The 13,647-nt window shown below is 42.9% G+C and overlaps 1 protein-coding gene across 1 annotated transcript in view; it reads left to right on the forward strand.

Annotated features, from left to right (window-relative positions):
• Positions 1 to 13,369, forward strand: part of ILRUN (inflammation and lipid regulator with UBA-like and NBR1-like domains) — a 618,006-nt gene extending 604,637 nt beyond the window's left edge. Inside the window, exon 5 of the mRNA XM_077295540.1 lies at positions 10,596 to 13,369. Within this exon, the coding sequence (XP_077151655.1) occupies positions 10,596 to 10,631 (36 nt within the window). The 3' untranslated portion in view covers positions 10,632 to 13,369. The remainder of the gene's footprint in view (positions 1 to 10,595) is intronic.
• The last annotated feature ends 278 nt before the right edge of the window (positions 13,370 to 13,647 follow it).

Genomic DNA, 13,647 nt, shown 5'->3' on the forward strand with positions numbered 1-13,647 from the left:
TTCCACTTGACCAGATACTGAAGCCTCCGCCTGGAGAGACGAGAATCCAAGATCTTCTCCACCACGTACTCCAACTCGCCCTCAACCAACACCGGAGCAGGAGGCTCAACAGAAGGAACCACAGGTACAACGTACCGCCGCAACAAAGACCTATGGAACATGTTGTGAATGGCAAACGACACCGGAAGATCCAAGCGAAAGGACACAGGATTAAGGATTTCCAATATCTTGTAAGGACCGATGAAGCGAGGCTTAAATTTAGGAGAGGAGACCTTCATACGAACAAATCGAGAAGACAGCCATACCAAATCCCCAACACGAAGTCGGGGACCACACCGCGGCGGCGGTTGGCAAAACGCTGAGCCTTCTCCTGTGACAAATTTAAGTTGTCCACCACATGATTCCAAATCTGCTGCAACCTATCCACCACAGAATCTACCCCAGGACAGTCAGAAGGCTCCACATGTCCCGAGGAAAAACGAGGATGGAAACCAGAGTTGCAGAAAAATGGCGAAACCAAAGTAGCGGAACTAGCCCGATTACTAAGGGCAAACTCAGCCAACGGCAAGAAGGTCACCCAATCATCCTGATCTGCAGAAACAAAACACCTCAAATAAGCCTCCAGAGTCTGATTAGTTCGCTCCGTTTGTCCATTAGTCTGAGGATGAAAGGCAGACGAAAACGACAAATCAATGCCCATCTTAGCACAAAAGGATCGCCAGAACCTGGAAACAAACTGGGATCCTCTGTCAGACACGATATTCTCAGGAATGCCGTGCAAACGAACCACATTCTGAAAGAACAAAGGAACCAGATCGGAAGAGGAAGGCAGCTTAGGCAAAGATACCAAATGGACCATCTTGGAAAAGCGATCACATACCACCCAGATGACAGACATGCCCTGAGACACCGGAAGATCTGAAATGAAATCCATGGAAATGTGTGTCCAAGGCCTCTTCGGGACAGGCAAGGGCAAGAGCAACCCGCTGGCACGAGAACAGCAAGGCTTAGCCTTGTGCAGTCCAGTCCCACAGGACTGCACAAATGACCGCACATCCCGTGACAAGGAAGGCCACCAAAAGGACCTAGCCACCAAATCTCTGGTGCCAAAAATTCCCGGATGCCCTGCCAACACCGAGGAATGAACCTCGGAAATGACTCTGCTGGTCCACTTATCAGGAACAAACAGTCTGTCAGGTGGACAAGAGTCAGGTCTACCAGCCTGAAATCTCTGCAACACACGTCGCAAATCCGGAGAAATGGCTGACAAGATTACTCCCTCTTTAAGAATACCAACTGGTTCTGCGACTCCAGGAGAGTCAGGCACAAAGCTCCTTGAAAGAGCATCAGCCTTCACATTCTTTGAACCTGGTAAATACGAGACCACAAAGTCAAAACGGGAGAAAAACAATGACCAACGGGCCTGTCTAGGATTCAGGCGTTTAGCAGACTCGAGATACATCAGATTTTTGTGATCAGTCAAGACCACCACACGATGCTTAGCACCCTCGAGCCAATGACGCCACTCCTCAAATGCCCACTTCATGGCCAGCAACTCCCGATTGCCAACATCATAATTCCGCTCAGCAGGCGAAAACTTCCTAGAGAAAAAAGCACATGGTCTCATTACAGAGCAACCAGGGCCTCTCTGCGACAGAACGGCCCCTGCCCCAATCTCCGAAGCATCCACTTCAACCTGAAAGGGAAGTGAGACATCAGGCTGGCACAAAACAGGCGCTGAAGTAAACCGGCGCTTCAACTCTTGGAAAGCCTCCACGGCTGCAGGAGCCCAGTTAGCAACATCAGAACCTTTCTTGGTCATATCCGTCAAAGGTTTAACAACGCTAGAAAAATTAGCGATAAAACGACGGTAGAAGTTAGCAAAGCCCAAGAACTTCTGAAGACTCTTAACTGACGTGGGTTGAGTCCAATCATGAATAGCTCGGACCTTGACTGGGTCCATCTCCACCGCAGAAGGGGAAAAAATAAAACCCAAAAAGGGAACCTTCTGTACTCCAAAGAGACACTTTGAGCCCTTAACAAATAAAGCATTCTCACGCAAAACCTGAAACACCATCCTGACCTGCTCTACATGCGAGTCCCAATCATCAGAAAAAAACAGAATATCATCCAGATAAACAATCATAAATTTATCCAGATACTTCCGGAAAATATCATGCATAATGGACTGAAACACTGAAGGAGCATTAGAGAGCCCAAAAGGCATCACCAAGTACTCAAAATGACCTTCGGGCGTATTAAATGCAGTTTTCCATTCATCTCCTTGCTTAATGCGCACAAGGTTGTACGCACCATGAAGATCTATCTTGGTGAACCACTTGGCACCTTTAATCCGGGCAAACAAGTCCGACAACAGAGGCAAAGGATACTGAAATTTAACAGTGATTTTATTCAGAAGCCGATAGTCAATACAAGGTCTCAAAGATCCGTCCTTCTTGGCCACAAAAAAAAATCCCGCACCAAGAGGGGAAGAGGATGGACGGATATGCCCGTTCTCCAGAGATTCCTTGATATACGAACGCATTGCGGTATGCTTAGGTACAGACAGATTAAATAGTCTTCCCTTAGGAAATTTACTACCTGGAATCAAATCTATAGCGCAGTCACAGTCCCTGTGAGGAGGCAGAGCACTGGACCTGGACTCGCTGAATACATCCTGAAAATCAGACAAATACTCAGGAACTTCCGAAGGAATAGAGGAAGCAATAGACACCGGCGAGGAATCACCATGAATTCCCTGACAGCCCCAACTTGACACAGACATTGCCTTCCAATCCAAGACTGGATTATGGGTCTGTAACCATGGCAGACCCAAAACGACCAAATCATGCATTTTATGCAGAACAAGAAAACGAATCACCTCCCGATGTTCAGGAGTCATGCACATGGTTACCTGTGTCCAAAACTGCGGTTTATTTTCCGCCAATGGCGTAGCATCAATACCTCTAAGAGGGATAGGATTTACCAACGGCTGAAGAACAAAACCACAGCGCTTGGCAAATGACAGATCCATAAGACTCAGGGCAGCACCTGAATCCACAAACGCCATAACAGGGTAGGAAGACAATGAGCAAATTAAATTCACAGACAAAATAAATTTAGGCTGCAAATTACGAATGGCGACAGGACTAACAACCCTTGTTAGGCATTTAGAGCATGCTGATATAACATGTGTAGAATCACCACAGTAAAAACACAACCCATTCTGACGTCTATGATTTTTCCATTCATTTCTAGTCTGAATTCTACCACATTGCATTAAATCAGGTGTTTGTTCAGACAACACCACAAGAGGATTAGCGGCTTTGCGCTCCCGCAAACGCCGGTCAATTTGAATAGCCAGCGCCATGGAATCATTCAGACTTGTAGGAATGGAGAAACCCACCATCACATTCTTAATGGCTTCAGAAAGGCCATTTCTGAAATTTGCGGCCAGAGCACACTCATTCCACTGAGTAAGCACGGACCATTTCCGAAATTTTTGGCAATACACTCCAGCTTCATCCTGGCCCTGAGAAATAGCCAGCAAGGCTTTTTCTGCCTGAATTTCAAGATTGGGTTCCTCGTAAAGCAATCTGAGCGCCAGAAAAAACGCATCAATATTTGCCAATGCCGGATCTTCTGGCGCTAGCGAGAAGGCCCAATCCTGAGGGTCGCCCCGTAAGAAAGAGATAACAATTTTAACTTGCTGAGCTGAGTCTCCAGACGATCGGGGTCTCAGAGATAGAAACAATTTACAATTATTTCTGAAATTCCTAAACTTAAATCGGTCTCCAGAGGACAGTTCAGGAATAGGTATTTTAGGTTCAGACATAGGACTACTGGTAACAAAATCTTGTATGCTCTGCACACGAGCAGCAAGCTGATCCACACTTGTAATCAAAGTCTGGACATTCATGTCTGCAGCAAGCATAAGCCACTCAGAGGTAAAGGGGAGGAAGAAAAAAAAAAAAACTCAGAATTTCCTTTCTTATTATCCCACTTCTGCAATGCATTAAACATTCAACTTTGGCCTGGCATACTGTTATGACCCCAATGGCAGAGGGTCTCATAAATAAATACCAAGTCTGCAAACACAAAAAACCAGCTCATAGGGCAGTGGTAACTGGGCTGACCGTATATCTAATCCTAGCACCACAAATAGCAGCAGCCGGGGAACGTGCCTACGTTGGTTCTAGACGTCTCGCGCCAGCCGGAGAACTAACTAACCCTAGAAGGGAAAAGATAGACCTTTCTTGCCTCCAGAGAAAAGACCCCAAAAGTTGGATACAAGCCCCCAACAAATAATAAAGGTGAGGTAAGAAGAAAAGACAAACGTAAGAATGAACTAGGTATTTAGCAAAGAGAGGCCCACTGACTAATAGCAGAATATAGTAAGATGACTTATACGGTCAGCAAAAACCCTATCAAAAATATCCACGCTGGATATTCAAGAACCCCCGAACCGTCTAACGGCCCGGGGGGAGAATACCAGCCCCCTAGAGCTTCCAGCAAAATCAGAAATCACATTTAGTACAAGCTGGACAAAAAATAAGAGCAATACAAATAACCAAAAAACAAGGAAGCAGGACTTAGCTTAATTTTGCAAGAACCAAGACCAGCAGACAGGAGCAAACAGAAAGAACTGATTACAACGATGCCAGGCACCAGACTAAGAATTCAGGAAGTTCATATAGCAACACCCCTGGACTAACGACCCAGGTGGTGCCAAACTGAGGAAAGAAAATCCCAGAGTCATATCACTAGTGACCACAAGAGGGAGCCAAAAAAGTCTAATTCACAACACCCAGCACAACCACATCATGCAAATTATGCAACACCAAAAAGCGAATATTTTCCTGATGTGCTGGAGCCACATCATGGCTAACTGTGTCCAGTACTGAGGTTTATTCTTGGCCAATGGCGTAGCATCAATCCCCCTCAAGGGAATAGGGCTCTGCAAAGGCTCCAAGGAAAAACCACAGCGCTTGGCAAATTCTAGGTCCATTAAGTTCAGGGCAGCTCCAGAATCCACAAATGCCATTACAGAAAAGGATGACAATGAGCAAATCAGGGTAATAGACAAGAGAAATTTAGGCTGTACAGTACTGATGGTAACCGACCTAGCAACCCTCTTAGTTCGCTTTGGGCAGTCAGAGATAGCATGAGTAGCGTCACCACAGTAAAAACACAGCCCATTCTGATGTCTGAACTCCTGCCGTTCTGCTCTCGTCAAAATCCTATCACATTGCATAGGCTCAGAACTCTGCCCAGAGGACACCGCCATATGGTGCACCATCTTACGTTCACGTAGGCGCCGATCAATCTGAATGTCCAGAGACATTGATTCATTCAAACCAGCAGGCGTGGGAAACCCCACCATAACATCTTTAAGGGCTTCAGAAAGACCCTTTCTGAAAATAGCTGCCAGGGCATCCTCATTCCATTTTGTAAGCACAGACCACTTTCTAAATTTCTGACAATATATCTCTGCTGCTTCCTGATCCTGACACAGAGCCAGTAAAATTTTTTCTGCCTGATCCACAGAATTAGGTTCGTCATAAAGCAGTCCAAGTGCTTGAAAAAAATGAATCTACATTGAGCAATGCAGGATTCCCTGGCTCAAGGGAGAATGCCCAGTCCTGCGGGTCGCCACGCAGCAGAGAAATAACAATCTTCACCTGCTGAATGGGGTCACCAGAGGAACGGGGTCTCAGAGCAAAAAACAATCTGCAATTATTTTTAAAGTTCAAAAACTTAGATCTATCCCCAGAAAACAAATCAGGGATAGGAATTCTAGGCTCAGAAACAGGAGTTTGAACAACATAGTCTTGGATACTCTGTACCCTTGCAGCGAGATGATCAACACGCGCAGACAGACCCTAAACCTCCATATCAGCACCAAGCTCCTGCACCATCCATAAATCAAGGGGAAAAAAAAAGACAAAACAGGCAACAAGAAAAAAAAAACAATGACTCAGAACTTTCTTTTCCCTCTTTTGAGATGCATTTAACACATTGTGGGCCAGCTGTACTGTTATGGCCTGGTGGTTACGGAGCAATACTGAGATGACCTGGTGGGTAAGACCAATCATGGACAAGCTCAGCTGAGGTGGCAGCTCCACCGACAGTAATACTGTTATGACCTAGTGATTACGGAGCAGAACTGAAATGACCTGGTGGGTAAAACAAATAAAGTACTAGCTCTGGGGAGGTGGTAGCTTTACTGACCGCAATCCCTACTCCTAACACCAACACTAGAAATAGCCGTGGAGCGTGCCTATCTCTGCCTAGACGCCTCTTCACAGCCTAAGAACTAGCTACCCCTGAAGATGGAAACGGAAAACTATTTCGCCTCAGAGAAACCCCCAAAGGAAAGATAGCCCCCCCACAAATATTGACGGTGAGTGGAGAGGGAAATGACAAACTCAGAAATGAAACTAGATTTAGCAAAGGAGGCCAAAACTATCTAAATAGACAGAGATAGAAAAGGCTACTGTGCAGTCAGTATAAAAACTAAAGTCCACGCAGAGTTTACAAAAAATAACCTCCACACCGACTCACGGTGTGGAGGAGCAAATCTGCGACCCCAGAGCTTCCAACTAGCCGGAATAATTCATAATGACAAGCTGGACAAAAGAGACATAACTTAAACTGAACAGAAGGTCATAAGCAGGGAAACACCCAAAAACTAGCAGAACTTATCTTAAGCTGAAATGGACTGGCCAACAGAGAACTTCCAGGAAAGGACTGAATCCACAGGAAGAAACATTGACAGCTGGCATCAACTACAGCCTAAAGCCCAGTTAAATAACAAGGCCAGGGCACCGATTAGTGAAAGCAGCTGCTAAGTTCCACTTGAAACCACCAGAGGGAGCCCAAGAGCAGAACTCCCAAAAATACCATTCATGACCACAGGATGGAGCCCAAGAACGGAATTCACAACACTCAGCCTTTGTGCAAGGAGGAACAGGAGGAGCCCTGCAAAATGACCTCCAGCAGGCCACAAATGTGCATGTGTCTGCACAAACGGTTAGAAACCGACCCCATGAGGATGGTTTGAGTGCCCGACATTCACAGATGGGGGTTGTGCTCGCAGCCCAACACCGTGCAGGACTATTGGGATTTGCCACAGAACACCAAGATTGGCAAATTCGCGCCCTGTGCTCTTCACAAATGAAAGTTGATTCACACTGAGCACAGACTGTACAGGAGTTGGCGGATACTTTAGTCCAGGTCTGGGAGGAGATCCTCAGGAGACCATCCGCTGCCTCATCAGGAGCATGCCCTGGCATTGTAGGGAGATCATACAGGCACGGGGAGGCCACACACACTACTTAGCATCATTTCTTTGTCTTGAGGCCTTTCCTGTTATGATCCTTAGTGGCTGAGGATCACCGAATGGACTAGCTAAGTTATTGAACATAGAACGAGCTCTAGGGAGGTGGTAACTGGACTGACCGCAATCCTGATTCTAACCAAACACACTAAAGGTAGCCGGTGAACGTGCCTAAATTCCTGGATGTCTCGACGCAGCCTGAGAAACTTGCTACCCCTATAGAGAAAGTAAGACCTCACTTGCCTCAGAGAAATGACCCCAAAGATATAGGAAGCCCCCAACAAATAATAACGGTGAAGTAAAGGGAAAATACAAACGTAGAAGTGAAAACAGATTCAGCAAATGAGGCCCACTAATACTAGATAGCAGAAGACAGACAGGGAGCTGTGCGGTCAGTAAAAAACCCTATACAAAATATCCACGCTGAGAATTCAAGAACCCCCACACCAACTAACGGTGTGAGGGGAGAAACTCAGCCCCCTAGAGCTACCAGCAAGCAAGGAAATCGCATATTAGCAAGCTGGACAAGGACAAATAAATAACCAAGAAACATATTGAACACTGATGAGCAAAAAATAACCAAACAGAAACTTAGCTTCTCTTGGCGAGACAGATAACGAAGGAATTCAGGAGAGATCAAAATAGCACTGAATACATCGACAGCAGGCAACCACTGAAAGTCCAGGTGAGCTAAATAGGAAACCAGCTAACAGATAACGAGACAGCTGAACCAGCCTCAGACCTGCAGAATGACACAAAGAGCCACCAGAGGGAGCCCAAAGACAGCACTCACACAGTACCACTTGTGACCACAAGAGGGAGCCCAAAAACAGAGTTCACAACACTTTCCATTGAAGTTGGAACAGCCTATAACTTCATTTTCCACTTTGATTTTGAGCATAATTTCAACTCCAGACTCCAACTGAAATATTTAATTCAGTGATATCTGGGATGTGGGATTTTAGTGCTCCCTCTAGTTTTTTGAGCAGTGTATATATGTATGTAATAAATATATATATATTGTAGGGATTTCACTCACTCAGGTGCGATGGCTGACACATCAGGAGGCACGTTCCTTTAAAAGTTCATAGGTTTATTACATCATAAACCACGTGGCAAAATAACAGCAAAAAAATAGCCTTTAGTTCAGGAAAAGGAAAAACAAAGTGTCCAGTCTTTCAGCCTCAGACCTGGAACTTTAACACATTCTGGAGGCTAGCAGCTCCACACATATCTCCTGTGTTAAGCATTTGCCTGTCCTATATAGAGCTAACCACACCCAGTAACCCATTACATGATTAGCCATGTGGTCTGACATCACCACAGGTCCTGGAACACACATATATGCATGGTTATATACAACAAAGAAATACTCCGGGCTACATTACAGCAACAAGGCACTTATGTGGCACATACCTCCCGTCGACTACACACCCTTTAGCCATGCTACAATATATATATATATATATATATATATATACACACACACAGAACAGAGCAAAAGTTTGGACACCTCATTCAAAGATTTTTCTGTATTTTCATAACTATGAAGATTGTACATTCACACTGAAGGCATCAAAACTATGAATTAACACATGTGGAATTACATACTTAAAAAAGTGTTAAACAACTGAAATTATATTCTAGGTTCTTCAAGGTAACCACCTTTTGCTTTGATGACTGCTTTGCACACTCTTGGCATTCTCTTGCTGAGCTTCAAGAGGTAGTCAACGGGAATGGTCTTCCCACAATCTTGAAGGAGTTCCCAGAGATGCTTAGCACTTGTTGGTCCTTTTGCCTTCACTCTGCGGTCCAGCTCACCCAAACCATCATCTTGATTGGGTTCAGGTCTGGTGACTGTGGAGGCCAAGTCATCTGGCGTAGCACCCCATCATTCTCCGTCTTGGTCAAATAGCCCTTACACAGCCTGGAGGTGTGTTTGGGGTCATTGCCCTGTTGAAAAATAAATGATGGTCCAACTAAATGCAAACCGGATGGAATAGCATGCCGCTGCAAGATGTTGTGGTAGCCATGCTGGTTCAGTATGCCTTCAATTTTGAATAAATACCCAACAGTGTCACCAGCAAAGCACCCCCACACATCACACCTCCTCCTTCATGCTTCACGGTGGGAACCAGGCATGTAAAGTCCATCCGTTCACCTTTTCTGCCTCGCACAAAGACACGGTGGTTGGAACCAAAGATCTCAAATTTGGACTCATCAGACCAAAGCACAGATTTTCACTGGTCTAATGTCCATTCCTTGTGTTCTTTAGCCCGAACAAGTCTCTTCTGCTTGTTTCCTGTCCTTAACAGTGGTTTCCCAGCAGCTATTTTACCATGAAGGCCTGCTGCACAAAGTCTCCTTTTAACAGTTGTTGTAAAGATGTGTCTGCTGCTAGAACTCTGTGTGGCATTGACCTGGTCTCTAATCTGAGCTGCTGATAACCTGCGAATTCTGAGGCTGGTGACTCGGATAAAGTTATCCTCAGAAGCAGAGGTGACTCTTGGTCTTCCTTTCCTGGGGCGGTCCTCATGTGAGCCAGTTGCTTTGTAGCTCTTGATGGTTTTTGCCACTGCACTTGGGGACACTTTCAAAGTTTTCCCAATTTTTCGGACTGACTGACTTTCTTTTCTTAAAGTAATGATGACCACTCATTTTTCTTTACTTAGCTACTTTTTTCTTGCCATAATACAAATTCTAACAGTCTATTCAGTAGGACTATCAGCTGTGTATCCACCAGACTTCTGCAGAACACAACTGATGGTCCCAACCCCATTTATAAGGCAAGAAATCCCACTTATTAAACCTGACAGGGCACACCTGTGAAGTGAAAACCATTCCCGGTGACTACCTCTTGAAGCTCATCAAGAGAATGCCAAGAGTGTGCAAAGCAGTCATCAAAGCAAAAGGTGGCTACTTTGAAGAACCGAGAATATAAGACATAATTTCAGTTGTTTCACACTTCTTTGTTACGTATATAATTCCACACGTGTTAATTCATAGTTTTGATGCCTTCAGTGTGAATGTACAATTTTCACAGTTCACAGTCATGAAAATACAGAAAAATCTTTAAATGAGGTGTGTCCAAACTTTTGGCCTGTACTGTGTGTGTGTGTGTATATATATATATATATATATATATATATATATATATATATATATATATATATATATATATATATAATCTATTGTGTGTTTTCGCATTCACCTAAACAGTGTATAATACTTATAACTTTTTTTTTTGTTTTTGCAGGGTGTGCACGGGCCTTACCCCTTTGGAGAATCCTAAATGGAAGCTATATTTTTCTCCATTGCCTTTTGTCCTCTTCAAACTCCCTGAAATAAGACATTTTTTGCAAGGTAGCAACTGAAGAACATGTGGGGATAGGGACTTTAGTGACCTTGTGAATTGGATTCTGGGTGCTGTGTTTTTCTCCTCAAGAGTTTGTGGCACAGACTGTACACCCCAACCAAGAACAAAGAGACCAAGTGCTATCCTACTCAGGTGCAGGAGATCAACATAGAATTCTAAGTCAGTTGTTCCAACTTGTTTAATGCAAGATTTACCAATTTGATGATTTCATCCAGAAGTTAAGGTTTTGCACTTTTAAGCCTTTCAAACAATGCATTAATTTAGGTGTGTTTTGTTGTTGTTTTTTTATATGGTTAAAATAGTCATATGATTTCTTAAAGTGCTATGTTGTAATTATTGCTAATAGCCCTGAGTTTATCAAATGTCTTGGTGGTGAAAGATTTCTACCAGAACACACACACACACTCACACTCTCTCTCTCACACTCACACACACACTTTTTCTCTCACTCACTCTCTCTCACACACACTCTCTCACACACACACTCTCTCACACTCACACACACTCTCTCACACACACTCACACACACTCCGGTGGGAAGATCGATCATCCAGATTTGGTGTGCGTCTCTTATAATACATACACAGGAGTAACTTTCTTGACACATTACATTGGCTCCTGAATAACTGGGCTTTATGCTTTCAATTTTATGGAAGTTGCCATAAAATAATTTTCTTTGTGGGTATTCCCTCATGTAGTATAGTGATCCCTAGCCCTTAGCACATTGGCAAGCTCTTTGCCTCTATAAACCTCAATTTACAACTTTATAGGACAGGAAAGAGATGTAAGCCATATTGTAATATCATAAACAAGTAAATTCCCTGCCATCTGCGTTGTCCTGTACTGTAAATGTATGTTACTTGAATCTCCAAAATTATCGTACTAAATTCTCAAAGTAATTTTGAGAGCATAGAATTTCGGAAATAGTTGCTTTAGTTTCTCTGAGCATTCATATCAGGTACTGATTAATGGTAATTCTTAAATAGTTTTGCACTGTTAAAATATTTGAAATCTATTTTTAAGCATACAATTAAAGGGTTTTTCCCATCTTCATAAATGGGCTTTGTCAGTACTTGGAAATACAGACAGTTTTCTGCTTATTAACATTTTCAGTTAATCTGATTGGGAGACCGACCACTGCTGCTAGATAGCAGATCATGTGCCGTGAGTAGAAGCTCTTTTCTATATGGCTTGTAGGCACTATTTTGAAGCTGGTCAGAAGTGCAGAAGGACGCTATTGCCTCCTAAGATTTAGGAGCGTCCGTTCAGTGCTCACAAGCTAGATAGTAGCGATGGTTAGTCTCCAAGGCAAACTTTAAAGGAAAGAAAACCTATTTCTCAAGAATGGCTGCAAATTTTGGTTAGCAGTGAATTGTAAAGAAAGTGCTTGTTTTTACAAGCATTATACAATAAAATGTCCATCAATGTCAAATGTCCCTCTTTGAGAGGATTGTTGCAAGGAAAGTTATTGCATAATAAAGTGTATATTTGAATTACTGTTTTTTAGGGTACCTGTCAGGCTCTGTGAAATTATTTCTATTAACATATAGATACTGTGTTGGTGGTACTTGAAGTAGTTACTGTTGGATTCATTTTACTTAATTTATCTGAAAATTATGACTGCCATCACAGGAAAGATTGTAATTCTCAAGACCAGTTGGAAGGGTTTTTTTTGTTTGTTTTCTTAACCCTTATTCACAACTTGACAGTTCTATGGTTATTGTCATCCCCTACGTTTGACATATCTACAAGATATTACATGAATGTATTACAAATGCTGATCTCACTGCTTGAGTCTGCATCTTTGTTGATAGCAGAGCCCCATCTCCAAAGTTTCGGTAAATAGAGAGATGATTACACATCTATTACAGTCTTCATTAATTTGTATTGGAATTCCAAAAATTGCCGAGCATGTTTGTTTGGAATAGCAGAGCAGGATATATGGATGATTCTGCTGTGCTGCAGATTAAAAAGATATCCATGATGGTGTTGGACAAAGCAGTTTTATTAATCTACTCGTTTCAGAGTTGAACATTGCATTTATTCCTGATGAAGGAGCTTGTTCAAGTCTGAAATGCATAGAATTTTAAAACTGCTCTTTATTCAACACCATCATCTCCATTGGATATTTTCTTGACCAGCAGCACAGAATTATCCATAAATCCCTTACTACTATTGTATTTTCTGCTAGGTGAATTTCAGCTTATGGAACAGCAGCTTGTATCTATAGCTTCATAGGCGTTGTCTGATACAACTCAGCTAGATCAACAATACTATAGTATTTACATTTATTGCCCGTGTAATTCCTTGTTTTGTGCTTTTTGTCACTTTTTAGCTATCCTGCAAGCATGTTTGTTTGGCGATTTTTACAGCTTCCATACAAATCAGTGATGAGTGACTCGCATGAGCAGCCATCTCTCAGTGAAATGGTGGCATGCACCAGATTTTCTAAATTGAAAAGGGACCCTGATCTATCATACATGCATGGCATAATCTATTGATATGTCATAAATGTACGGAATAGGAAAATGCCTTTATATTTGCTCCCCACAATATTTTACTGTCCCCAAGCGGTACTCTCTGTAGCATTGAGGCATCTAGATCCATGTTTGGGAAACTTTTCCTTTAAAGGGTTTTTTTTTTTTTTTTTTTTTTTTTGTAAGAACAAGCTTTCAAGTCATATATCAGAAGAGAATATATATATATATATATATATATATATATATATATATATATATATCTATAAACAGAAATAATTTTGGCACAGAAAAATCTCCTTGTTTGATGTATTTTTTTATGGTGTGAGTTCAGTAGGTAGGGTGTGTGCTCAGGGTCAGGCATGCATGTGAAGAGTGTGCAGAAGAGTGCTTGGGAGTTTGGGGGGTTGGGTTTAAATGCTTGAAAAAAAGACAAAAAAATGAAAAATGAGGAT

Source organism: Ranitomeya variabilis, chromosome 3 (genome assembly GCF_051348905.1).
Source record: "Ranitomeya variabilis isolate aRanVar5 chromosome 3, aRanVar5.hap1, whole genome shotgun sequence".
Lineage (NCBI taxonomy): Eukaryota > Metazoa > Chordata > Amphibia > Anura > Dendrobatidae > Ranitomeya > Ranitomeya variabilis.